Below are 13,468 nucleotides of genomic sequence, written 5' to 3' on the forward strand. Positions count from 1 at the left end.
ATTCACCCTTTCTTTCATGAGGCTCTTTAGTAGGATCTAGACTTGACTGAGTTTTTCCAGCTAACATCAGCATGCTAGGTGTGCTCACTTGTTGAACTCTAGACTACTTTGTTCACCTCTGCTGTTGTAAAATAATTTAATTTCATTTGAAATACTTAGTTGATCAAATGCACACGTTCAGATTTCTGAAAACTACACTACCTCTTTCATGGATGTCTTTGTTCCCTTTTTCAGTAAATGGTGCCCTGCTGGTTTATATCTTTGTCTTTTTCTAGACTCCAAACATTAGAATCTTTTTTTTTTTATTCCAAAACAAGGGAGCCATGACCAGCAAAATGTAAAACATAATGGTTGGCAACACAAGGACAAGAATAAAGAACATCCAGACAATTTCAGCACCAACAGGCAGATTATGAAACATCTTCCATACAGAAGGCTACAACCAAGAACAGCCTAACTTTTTAATCCGCATAAGTTATGTCTGAGGGAAACACCAGTCTGTAGGGCTGAACTCTGTACTCAATACAAGATCAATCTGCTGAATTGAGATAGAATAAAAATACCAGCTAGATGAGGCTCAGTGTTTGGATCAAGTCTTACTGCAGCTGAAAGAGATTCAAGGGATCAAATTTGGCCTTCAGGAAGCATCAGACAGAAGCTGCTAACAAATCCATGTTACCAGAAAGTGAGGATCCAATAACAGAAATGAACTGTCCAGCAGAAGGAGGCGAAGCAATCCTGTTTCAAAGCAGAACAGCATCGGAGGACAGACTTCTTTTCAAACTCTATGTCCAAAACAAATCCATTTGCTGTTTAAGATGGAGAATGGCAACATCTTTTGTAACTAGTAGAACATGGTTTTTGATCAAAAACAAGAAAGGAATGGTTAATAATAATAAAATGTTCCCTTATGTTAATGGAGACAAATATAATACTCTGATGGGATTCTGTGCAAGGGATTGACACCTTGCTAAATGCATTAGCTTGGTAATTGTACAGGCATACAGGGCTAGCAGGCTCGCTAAGTAGCGCTGGCAAATTCTGAGGCTCTTCAGAGAAGGTAATCTCAGGATTTGGTCCTATGATGTTGCCCAGCTGTCCATCAGAGTCTGAGATTGATAAATGACGGATATATATTCCTTGTTGATTGCAAGGAAACAAGAAGAACAACAAGGGTATATAAATGTAAGGCAATTGTAAAGCTGTTTCAAAACCTTTTAAAATTCATTGCTTTTTTCTTTAGCCTAATCTTACACTGAAAATGCTAGATATGGTTCTTCTACAGTAAGCTGTTGAGATTTATTTTTCCATACTGCACTATGGGCATGGAGGCATGATTAACCAGTTCTTCATCCAACTTTCACAGTTTTAATTTAATCTTATGTTAACAGCTATGTTTTTGTAGCCATATGATCATTTAGGGAATTTAATACACCTCTGACATGCTTAAGTTGCATGTTTTAATGTCCTTCTGAATTTCAAGAGAAGGTCATCAAGTGAAGAGGGCTTTAAAATATGTCTCAACTGCATCACTTAAACAAGTTGTGCCATCTGATGAGATTATTTCAAGTGTAGAAACATCTGCCGAGAATACCTCATATACATTTATTAATGGTGAACATCTTTCCACATGTTGGCTAATCTGACATCACATACAACACCTGGCATGATTATTCATAGCCCTTGAACTTTTCATTACAACCACAGAAGTTAATGTATTTTATTTGGAAAATATTTGATGGACCATCACAAAGTAGTGGAAAATTGTAGTAGAAGGAAATGATAAATGGGTTTCAAAATCCAAAGGTGGGCAAGTATAAATGCAGCTGTTCTGAGTAGCCTTAGAGGTTTGTTAGAAAAACATTTACTATCTTACAGCATCATGAAGACCAAGGAACACAGCCCACAAGTCAGGGAGAAAGTTGTGGTAAAGTTCAAAACAGGGTTGGGATATAAAACTACAACCCACAGAACACCTCATGGGCCAACATTCATCACATGGAACACATCAACCCCTAGAGGGGGTGCAATGCAAACTGTTAGAAATTTTTAATTGTACAAAAAAATTTAAAACTCATTATGTTCTTTCCACTTGACTGCTGTCCATTACTGTGTCTCAGCCTTTCCAAGTAAAACCTAAACTGATGTTGTGTAACCTGGCAAACTGTTAAAAAAAGGGCAAGGGATGTGAATACTTCCACAAGGTACCATACTTCACCTCATAGCTGGCAAGTAATTATTCTGTATTTGTTCCGGTACCTTTGCAGGTATCACCACAGTGCTGACCATGACCACCCTGAGCACAGTGGCCAGAAACTCCCTGCCCAGAGTATCCTATGTGACGGCCATGGACCTGTTTGTCACAGTTTGCTTCCTGTTCGTCTTTGCCGCCATGATTGAGTACGCCATGCTCAATTACTACTCCTACATTATACGCAGACCACCTCCCAAGATGCAGAGAATGGTAAGTGTGTGTCCGCTTGAGCAGTACAAAAACTCTGCAGTTATACTTTATATCTCCTACAAGCAGGGCTCTTCGCACAGAGCTGGATCAGCTTTTAAAGCACACCAGTGTCTTTCAATTAAAGCTTTCTGTAATGTCTCCAAATAGTAACATTACTGAACTAGTCTGACTGATGCAACTCTTATCTCCTATTGAATTGTCAATCACTGCACCTCAAAGGAAAACAAGATGTCCACTAAAAAACACAAAGCATCTACAAAGGAGGAGAAAAAAAGAGTAGGGGAACCAAAGGAAAATCACGAAACAACCACAAACATTATCAAAAATCACAAAGAAGCTCACTACAGAGATATTCACAAGTGCAGACATAACAACCCCTAACCACACTGTGTGCCTGTGTGGGGGGATAGGGAAGTCACTAGAATTTTAATGAAGATAATTAACATGACTAACAGTACGGACTTTAATCAAATATCTCAAAACATTGCTTTCTTGGCTGCCATGTCAACTTCAAGGACCGATGAGGACTCCAAGAGATCTGTATGATTATCCATGGTCTGTCCCCAACCGTCCAAGAAAATCAAGACCAAAAAAGGGGAGAAACTTCCTCGACATGCAGCTCTCAATGTCGAGGAAGATATTTACATGCTATAAAAAAAGATGAGCATTATTTTCTCTCACTGTCTGACATTACATCTGAATAAATCTTTCCTGTTTTAGGTCTGTTAATATTACAATTAATTTTGTTTGCTAAATGTCAGAAGTTTTCATACATTTCCTTAGTGTTTGGGCATCCTCCCACAAGCTTCTTACAATAGTTGCTGGATTTCCTCCTGACAGACCTGGTGCAGCTGTTCACGGTTGTAGGACGCCTCGCTTGTGCCCACCTTTTTTCCTCTGGCTCTAAAACTTTAACTTTGTTTTCCCTAAGCCATTTTGTAACTAATTTTGCCTTATGCTTAAGGTCAATGACCATTTGGAGGTCTAATTTGTTCCTAAGCTTCAACTTCCTCCTTATGGCTCAAGATCCGGCTTTATTGTTTACACAATTTTTTTTCCTCATGATGCCATCTAATACAACGAACACCCCCAAAACATGATGCTGCCAACTCCGTACTTCACAGTTGGGATGATGTTCTCAGGCTTCCAGGCTTCCCTCTATTTCTTCCAACCCTTTCAATGGCCAAACACTTTAGTTTTAGTTTCATCAGCCCATAGGACATGACTACAAAATGTAAGGTCGATTTCCCCTGGTGCATACGCAAGCTGGTTTTTTATGTTACTTTAGACTAATGGGTTCTTCTTGTCAGATTGGCTTTTCAGCCCGTGTTGGCACAGGACCCATTTCACTGTGCATAATGATATGCTTACCAGCTTCAGCCTGCATCTTCACAAGATCCTTTGCTTTTGTTCTGAGGATGTTATGGACAAAATGGACAAACTTCCCTCCTTCCTGAACCTCATGATAGCTGGACATTCCTATGTCGTTTATATTTGCATGCAATTGTTTGGTACCTTCAGTCGCTGGGTTTCCCAGACTGTTAAAAGGCATCAAAATCTTAGTGTATGTAAATGTCTGAAGTTGAAGAAAGTAAGAAAAATGCTGTGTTTAATCTGACATTTAGCTAATTTGAATAATTTTAAGTATTCTAACTGACCTAAAACGGTAAAGATTAGGGCTTTAAAAAGTTTCTTTTGATACAGTGTGAGAGAATTTCTTGTTTGTGCTGTATGGCTATGATCCCTTCCCTTGTGGTCTTCAGTTTGTATTTGAACAGTGTAATCTGTTATTTGAGCCTGGATCATATAAGAGTTTGGATTGTGTTTAGAACCTGATGAAAAAATCACTTCTGACCACTCGATAACAATGTCTTCTTTCAGATATCAGACCTCAGAAACGGCTATCGATTCAATCCATATGAGGCAATGTGATCTGGTGTCTGTACATACAGCACACATCCCAGGAATCTGACATGTCTTTGTGAACAGCTGTGATCAGTTAAAAAACATTTCATTTCCAGTCGTCGCCTATGATGCTGCACAAAGGCGTTCTCCAAGGCTGTACCTGCCTTGAGTTTATTAATGTCAGCGCCACAAACGCACTCAAACAGATTCTGCCGCCGCTGCTGTCATTTCTCACTCTCTCCAGATCTGCTCCCTATTCATTATTTCCTCCTCATGTGGAGGAGTTCTACTCAATGTGTCTCAGGGCAAAAACCACTGTCAGCTTGGCCCGAACAATTTCATTGCGTTTTATTCAGCCTCCCTCTTCTGGGTTTTGACCAAGCCTGTATGGGGAACCTGTGTATACCTTCCCACCCCCAACCCACTGCGCCACAGGCATCTTTGCAGCTCCTTTTCAGAACCCACTCAATCAATTATCCATCGTATGCCATTCGCCCTTCAACAGAGAAGGAAAGGACTAAAATATATCTCATTTAGTTGTAAGAAATTATACACACAAGAGAGCAAAGTCATTTAATGAAGCTTCTCAGAAAATACATCTTATGTTTTTTGTTTTAAATGTTTTGGCCACAGCCAATGCATGTTTTATAAATCAGTATTTTTACTTTTTATTGTCTTTGAACTTTGAAAGTTGAATTCCAATTTTATTTTGTATTGACACTTGTTTTGTTTGTGGTAGCTCTTTACCTATTCATCACATTGATTATATGATGCAATTTCTCTGAGAATCAATAACAACCCATGCTTGGTCAAGGATTTTAGTTTTTTATAAACGCTGACAAAGTGTTCGGTCGTCCACAAGAGAAACTACTGGTGCTTCTCGAGTTAGAAAAAACTGAAAAGTTAAGTTACAATTCAAACACTAAAACTTTTATATAGATTCATTACTGACAAAGTCATATTTCTTATATGTTTATTTCAGTTTATTGTGATGATTATGGCTGGCAGCAATGGAAAATCTGTTTCTCAGATAATTAGACTATCACAAAATAAAATAAACAATTTATTACAGAAACATCAGCCCACTTACACGTATGTCCTGGTGCTGATGTGTGCTCCTTTTGCATGAAGTACTGCCTCCACTGCTCAGGTGTTCAAGAAGCCCATGTTACATCATAATAATAGTAGTTTTAAGCTCATCTGTATTGTTGGCTGCGGTTTCTCATCTCTTCTGGACACTACGCCATAGATTCAGGGTAACACCATTAGTATTAAAACAGGTGTTGGTCATTTTGGCAGAGAGGTCTAAACAAAATCAACACCTCCATAAAGCTTGTCGGCAGAAGGAATATTTCCTAGTAGACTGTGGACTTGATTGAACACAGTGGACCACTGGGAACTTGATTTCCAAATTGTTGGGATTATGATTATTGATTAATTAATATTTATCAAGAATTATAATTAAAAATCTATTTGAGAAATTTCTTAACCAAAAATTCTCATTTATGAATCGAAATCAGAGATGTCCTCTGTTGTTGTAATGGTGGCTCAAAGCCCTTGATAATTGCAATTATTAAATTCTCAGTAATAGTTGATAACTATTATTAGATGTCACTGTTTAATCAACCATTTCTGCCGAAACATGGGGAACTTTAACCTTATTTTGACTGACAAATCACTGTTGCACAAAATAAACACAAACGCCTTCGCTTTATCTACGTGAATATTTATTAAATCAACAGCCCTGATACAATTCGCTCTTCCAATTCAATAATCTTCACCTAATCAAACATGCAACGTCCTACACAAAAAGGGTTAAAATATCTAACTAAAGCGAATAAAACAAAACAACATGGCGTGTGTATGAAAATCCAACCAGCAGTTATGGCAACAAGTGATAATATGGTGTGGTGTGGAGCAGAGCTTCGGGAGCTCAGTGGGACACACGCAGTCATAAACTTCCCCCAAGCAAAGTTGTAAACCCAGAGGACAAAGGATAATAAAACTTTTGGTGGCAAGCTACTAAAGCATGAAGTTGAAGACAAAGAAAATGGTTGATTTTCCCCATAAGGTTAATATAGCAGTTCAGTTTCACAGCGCACCTGCGTTCAGGTGTCCAGACAGTAAAAACACAAGTTGTGAGACTCGGCGGCCTCCAAAATTCAACAGCAATATAAATTTTAATAAAGTATTTTATGAGTAATAGAAATATGTGAAAGAAAATGCAAGTAAGCAAGTTTTTCTTTTTTTAATTCAACAACAGCAAGTCTTTATTGTACGCTTTAACATTTATAGCAAAGGACTAAACCGGGCCAAAACGTTTTATCAACATGTTAAAAGCTCAGTCCTTTCAACACAGTGATAGCTGCTTCTGTAGTGAAAATTGTCATGAAGTGCATTAAATTTCATTTGCGTATTGCATTCCAGATTTCAAGTTTTTTAACGTCTAAAAGCACAGTTTTATCCAAATAAAATAGAATCCGTGTAGAGTACTTAGGTGCCAAGTTACAAGTTCCTGTTTTTTTAAGTACAAAAACAGACTAAAAAATAACACATTACCTGTCAAAACAGCTAATTTAAATTCAAACAAACATAGCATTTTTATATAACTCAAACCTCAGTTTTCTTGTGCATGCACACCTCGCTGCGCAGTAACCTTGTTCTGCAGACATCGGCCGTTTACGAAAGTGTTCCAGAAGTTCTTCTGGTGTGCTTTCGAAGCGTGTGTTGATAATAAAAGCGCAGCGTAGTCCCAAATTGATATGGGGGGTTTGCTACTGTGGAATGCCAATTTAATTTTGCAGTAGTGTCACTGTGTTTTCTGTTAAGTTTTAAGTGATCCCACACTTTGACACTGTAGTTTTCTCAGTGCTGCTTTTTGTCCCAGGCTATCCCAAAAATAACCACCAGCCCAGAACACAGTGCGCTGAATAAACAGAAATAGAACAGATGAACAGGAACTCGAACCACTCAAGGAATTGTTTCAGCTCTAAATGATACAAATGTAGTCCATGTCCTAGAAATATTTGTTTGGTGGCTCTTGAAGCACTTACTACGGCAGCAGTCTACACCTGGTCAGTTTAACCCCAAACTCTTGAATGGGCTTTGTTTTCAATCCTTTGAAGGTAGCAGTTATCCCTCTACCTCAACCACACTTTTTCCATCCACCCAACTTTCCATTGCTAGGCTTGGAAATGGCACTCTTGAACAGCCAGATTATTCAGCAGGGACTTTCTGCAGCTTTCCCTTCCTGAGAATCCATTCCTAACGGTCTGCTGGACAATTCAAGTCAGTCAAGTCAAATTTTCAATTAAAAATATTTAAAATGACCTTAAGCATAATATTCAGAAAATCCAAATTTTGAGTGGCTGCAAGCCAGAATCATCCAAAATAACAGAAATAAATGCTCAACATATGATTTGGTGTGTAATGAATCTATGGATGAATTTCACCTTTTCAACAGAATTACTAAAATTGAAATACCTTTTCATTGTCATTCTAATTTGAGATGCAGCTGTAGTAAGGTTTTTACAAGGCAATGTGTTTAAAATCATTTATAGCAATAACGGTAACGCAATCATTTTCTTTTTACAAATTAAACATTGTATCCCTCTTTAGATTTTCATTCCTGCACAGCAGATGTACGACTTGTTAAAGTAGACAACTGACTTTTTTTAATCTCACTGGTAGGAGCTGAAGCAGCTTCTAGATTATTGTAGGTCTCCATATTGCCCTGTTTGCATTGGTACAAACCAAAATCTTTGGTTGGGAAGACAGAAAAAGTGTGGTTGAAGTGGAGGGATAACTGCTACCTTCAAAGGATTGAAAAGCAAAGCCCATTCAAGAGTTTGGGGTTAAATTGACAAGGTGTGGACTGCTGCCAGAGTAAGTGCTTCAAGAGCCACCACACAAACATTTCCAGGACATGAACTACACTTGTTACATTTAGGGCTGAAGCAATTCTTTCATTGATTTAAGTACCTCAGTTACTAAAATTCTCCTCTCCTCTGCCTCGAGGCTAAATAATATTCTATTTAACTATGAAGCGCACTATGTTTTGGCCAGGTGGTTATTTTTGTTGCAACGTTTCTGTGATTCGTAGATGGCAAGTGCGAAAAATGGCTAAAACATTATAAAGTACTTTAAGGGAATCCATTTAATGTATAATTAAGTCCAATATGTTGTGCTTTGCTTGTAACCATCCAGTGTATAAATTTTTTCCATCTTGTGTTGCAGGCCTACTCATCCTTCAACATGGGTCGCACTCCTCGATCTATGATGCCGATGGGCAACTCTTTATTTTGGCACGACTATGACGACAACTGCCTGTATGAGTGCCTGGATGGCAAAGACTGCAAGAGCTTCTTCTGCTGCTTTGAGGAGTGTAAAGAAGGTGGTTGGAGGAAAGGACGGATCCACCTCAACATCAGGGAGCTGGATTCCTACTCCCGGGTGTTTTTCCCCACTTCTTTCTTGCTTTTTAACATAGTCTACTGGGTCAGCTACCTCTACCTCTAGTCTGACTGGGTGGTGACCTTTGGACCCCACTGGAAAAGGTCTTATCGTTTTGCACCACAACTGGAGATCTGTGGTCTTAACTGATAGTAGTGGAAACAAAAAGCCAGGATCTGGTCTATGGGAATTTCTACAAAGCAGCTTCTTCACAGGTGAGATTTTGATGGCCAGAATTTTCAGAAATGGCGTTTCACAGATTACTCTCACAATGAAAACTAAACTGTCAGGATTAACCTGAATGGAAAGGCCAATTTTATGACTCGTGAGAAGTTCGGGGACAGGGTTGCAAAGCTGAATCTTGGACATCAAGATAGCCAAGCACCCATAGTGCCTTCTCTGGAAAGGGTGCAGCAACCAAGTATGCGGCCTCAGAGTTCCCTCAGTTTTTCTTTTTCATGTCACCCTTCACAAGGCCGCATGCTGAGCAGTCCATCTACTGACGAAGTCGACCCGAATCACAGTTTTTCACAAATGGACAAGTTTAAATCTAATGCTTTTATTTTGTAGCAGCTTAGTTTTGTTCTATACTAGGATTAGTTATTTTCCTATGGTAACATTTCTCCTATAATGTTTGTGCTTTCACAGCGATGCAGCTACACCAACACATAAGTTCTTAATTGTTGAATAGGAGTTAGAGCCGCTGTTTGTTTCTGATGCTTTATGACTACAGGATGCAGTTTACAACAGATGCCAAGAAGAGTTGGGGATTTTTATTCAGTGCTGGGTTACATTCTTACACAACAAATGTATACCAGCCAAACTAAACTTGCAAATCCCACCCTGGGAATACTAAATATGTTTAAGTTCACAAATAGAATTAAATGTAGGAGTGCTTTCTGGTTTCTCAGTGAGAGCAGATATTAAATTGCTGTATTAAATATGCTTATTAGGATTTTTTTACTGTCATCTTTAATTTTCCAGTCTCTTTGTAAATTAATAGTTTGACATTTTGCAAGGATTGTTTCTCATCTTTCCATACATTATCTGGGTACTACTTAGCCTTTTTTCCTCTCGAAATCCCTTAAACTCTATAAAAAGCCAGAATTTCTAGTTTTCAATGTCATGTTCCATGTTTTTTTCAGTTTTAGTCTTCAATTTAACTTTAATAATAACACATATTTACTCAAGGAATTCACCAATTACAAATTACTAGATTTGGAAAATGTTTTTATCTACAACAGACAATCAGAGAATCTGGTAATTTATTATAGTATTTCTCACATATGGTTTTGTTTCTTGTACTTTGATTGCCTATTTATAGTGACACATATGAGTATATGGTACTGGTCTCTCTTCTGTGAGATGGTTATGAACTTTGTCTACAAGTATGGTAAAGCTGATTGTTTTGCCAAGTGAACTGTGATTAAACTTGAAATTTTATAGAAAGATATTACATATATTACAAGAACATCTCAAATAAGAATATTTAAAAACGTATAGAGATTCATCAGACAGAGCGAAATATTTAAAGCCTTTATTTTTCCTTGTAATTGTAATGATTGTGGATTAAAGATAATGAAAACCCCAAAATCTGAATATTGTGAAAAAGTTAATTATTGGAAATTCATGTCACGCCCTAATCAGCTAATTAACTCAAAACACCTGCAAAGGTTTCCTGAGCTTCTAAATGGTCTCTCAGTCTGGGTCAGTAGGTTACACAATCATGGCGGAGACTGGTGAGATGTCCAGAAGACAGTCATTACTAAAGAAACTTGTTGAGAAGTTGAGTGGATGGAAAAAATGTGATAGAAATAAGGTGCACTAGCAACAAGGATAATCACAGCCTTGAGAGGATTGTCAAAATCTATTCAAGAAGCTTTGCAAGGAGTGGACTAAAGCTGGAGTCATCAATAGCCACTATACACAGACAAATCATATCCTGAACCAGAGACAACATCAGAAGCGTCTTACCAGGGCTAAAGAGAAAAAGAATGGGCTGCTGCTTATTGGTCTAAACTCCTCTTTTCAGATCAAAGTAAAGTTTTCATTTCATTTGAAAATCAAGGTAACAGAATCTATATTGCTTAAAGTCAAGAGTGAAGTTTCATGTGCTGATGTTGGTCTACCATCAAGTCTGTCATCTACCAGAACATTCTGGAGCACTTCATGCTTCCTTCTACTGAACAGCTTCATGGAGATGCTGATTTCATTAGGCAGCAGACTGGCCTGACCTGAACCCCAGAGAGAATCTATGGATTATTGTCAGGAAGATGACCTGAAGGCTGCTATCAGAACAACCTAGGCTCCCATTACACTTCAACAGAACCACAGGTGGATCGCATCCATACCACGCCGCAATGATATAGTAATTCATGCAAAAGGAGCCCCAACCAACTATTGAGGGCGTAGAAATTAATCTACTTTTCTAAAACACTGAATTATGGATTTTCGTTATTGGTAAGCCATAATAATCAAAATTACAAGGAATAAAGATTTAAAATCTTTCACTCTGTAATACATTTTTACAACATGAGTTTCCCTTTCTGAAATTAGTGACAAATAATGTTGAACTTTTTCACAATATTAAACGTTTTTTTAGATGCATCTGTTTGGACAAAGCTGTAGATGTGAAATTAAAAGCTCTGACCAAGCCTGGTTGACCATTAGCTAGCATTAAGCCAATTGTTACCTATTTGTATCCAAAACTTTAACATGGGGAGGATTAACAGTTATACAAGCCTTAGCCAAATATGAGCTTAGCTTTAACTTGCCAGCTCACCTCCAGCTAGCATATGATCAGAATGCTGTAGAGTCAAATTGTACTTTTTTTAGTAGCCTTTAGGACCAAGTGAGATAAACTTTGTGTAGGGTTTTGGAAAATTACATTTAAAACTTACACCATTATGATTTATAAGGAAAACCTACACAATTTACCTAACAACTTATGCAGTGCATAGAAAAAGTATCTGCCACCTCACAGATTTCTTCTGTTTTTGCTTTTTTTAAATATAAATATTTCAGGTCACACCAACATAAACTAAATATCCGGATATTATTGCCCCTTAAGTGGGATTCACCACATTTTTTCTTTGGCTACACTGGTATCCAAATCTGCCAGACCTGCAGAATCAAGAAATCACCTAAACAGAACCTGTCTGACAACATTTGAACATCCAAAAACAAAGGCCCACTTACCATCCAAATGCTCCTCAAGACATTTGGACAGACAAGATAAAAATCGAAATGTTTTGCAGTTGTGCCTCTCGTTACATCTGATGTAACACTAGCAGCATTTAACAAAAGATCAAAAAGAAACCTACCCCTAAGCATGTTGGTGGTAGTAGTGTGATGGTCTCAGGTTGCTTTACTGCTACAGGAACCGGGCAACTTGTCATGAATGGAACACTGAACTTTGCTCCCCTCCAGAACCCTAAATGGAGAATGCAAAAACATCCATTCATAACCTTAAGCTCAAGCATATTTGAGTTTGGCAACAGGACATGGATCCAAAACACGCCAGAAATTATGTATCTGAATAGCTTAAAAATAAAAGTGAACAGGTTTAAGGTTACTCTGGTAAAAGTCCAGACTTAAATCTAATTCAGATACTGTGGTATGACTTTAAATACGTCATTTGTGCTCAAAAACCCTTCGATGGGGCTGCGTTAAAACAATTCTGCCACAAAGAGTTGGCCAAAGTTCCTCCACCATGATGAAAGAGACATTTAATAGTAGCTGTTGCTGGTCTAAAAAGCCCTCAGGTGTATGGGGGCAAATACATTTTCACATAGGGTCAGGCTGATTTCCCTAGGCCAGCTTTTTGCCTTTAATAAATGAAATGATTATCTGAAAACTGTATTTTGTATTTAATCAGGATATTAAATCTGGAACATTCAACTGTGACAAAAAGCAAGAAATGTATGACGTGAACAAATCTGAAAATAGAAACAAATACTGAAAATCTTGTCATTTAGACGAAGTAGACATCCTGTTGTGCATTTTAAGCCAAACCAGTGAGCTAGAATCACCGTAGGCCTATACCGAGACAAGAAAGTGAGAGATCAGTTAACTCAAAGGGAAAGGAGTGTTACATACGCTAACCGGCCACTTTGTTGGGTATCAAACAGCCGCGTGTTACAATCAATGCATGCAGAATGCACAACAAGCAGATGGGCTACAGCAACAGAATACCATACTTTGAACCACTCAAAAAATGGCAAAAATGGCCAATAAGAGGGGAAAATGAGCCTTGATGATACCTGCTACATTTGGACAGTATGGTTAGAATTTGGTCTAAACTACAGCCTTTTAAGTGTATTGTTGCTGACCATGTCCATCCCTTAACATATCTACTGGTGGCTCCTTTCAGCTAGATCATCCACCATGACACAAAGCTCAAATCATCTCAAACTGGATTTTTTGACATGAAAATGTACTTCACTGTGCCACAAAGAATTAAAGCAGTTCTGAAGAGTGGACTCTCCGTCTGGCCCAGTACTAGCAAGGTGTACCTAAATAAAGCAGCCAGTGAGATGTTTAATATTGCCCGTGTGTCACACGACAGACCTGTAAGATCACCGAATCCATCAAAGGCAGCAGTGGCTTTGACAAATGTCACTTTTAGACACCGCAAGAATAAGATTG

The 13,468-nt window shown here is 38.1% G+C and overlaps 1 protein-coding gene across 2 annotated transcripts in view; it reads left to right on the plus strand.

Moving 5' to 3' along the window:
• LOC124861683 (gamma-aminobutyric acid receptor subunit gamma-3-like) overlaps positions 1 to 10,420 on the plus strand; it is a 190,925-nt gene extending 180,505 nt beyond the window's left edge. For both annotated transcript variants that reach the window (XM_047355592.1, XM_047355594.1), the window contains 2 exons: positions 2,268 to 2,464; positions 8,606 to 10,420. In XM_047355592.1, coding sequence (XP_047211548.1) covers positions 2,268 to 2,464; positions 8,606 to 8,887 — 479 coding nt within the window. In that variant the 3' untranslated portion in view covers positions 8,888 to 10,420. The remainder of the gene's footprint in view (positions 1 to 2,267; positions 2,465 to 8,605) is intronic.
• The last annotated feature ends 3,048 nt before the right edge of the window (positions 10,421 to 13,468 follow it).

The sequence above is a fragment of the Girardinichthys multiradiatus genome, chromosome 24 (genome assembly GCF_021462225.1).
Source record: "Girardinichthys multiradiatus isolate DD_20200921_A chromosome 24, DD_fGirMul_XY1, whole genome shotgun sequence".
Classification (NCBI taxonomy): domain Eukaryota; kingdom Metazoa; phylum Chordata; class Actinopteri; order Cyprinodontiformes; family Goodeidae; genus Girardinichthys; species Girardinichthys multiradiatus.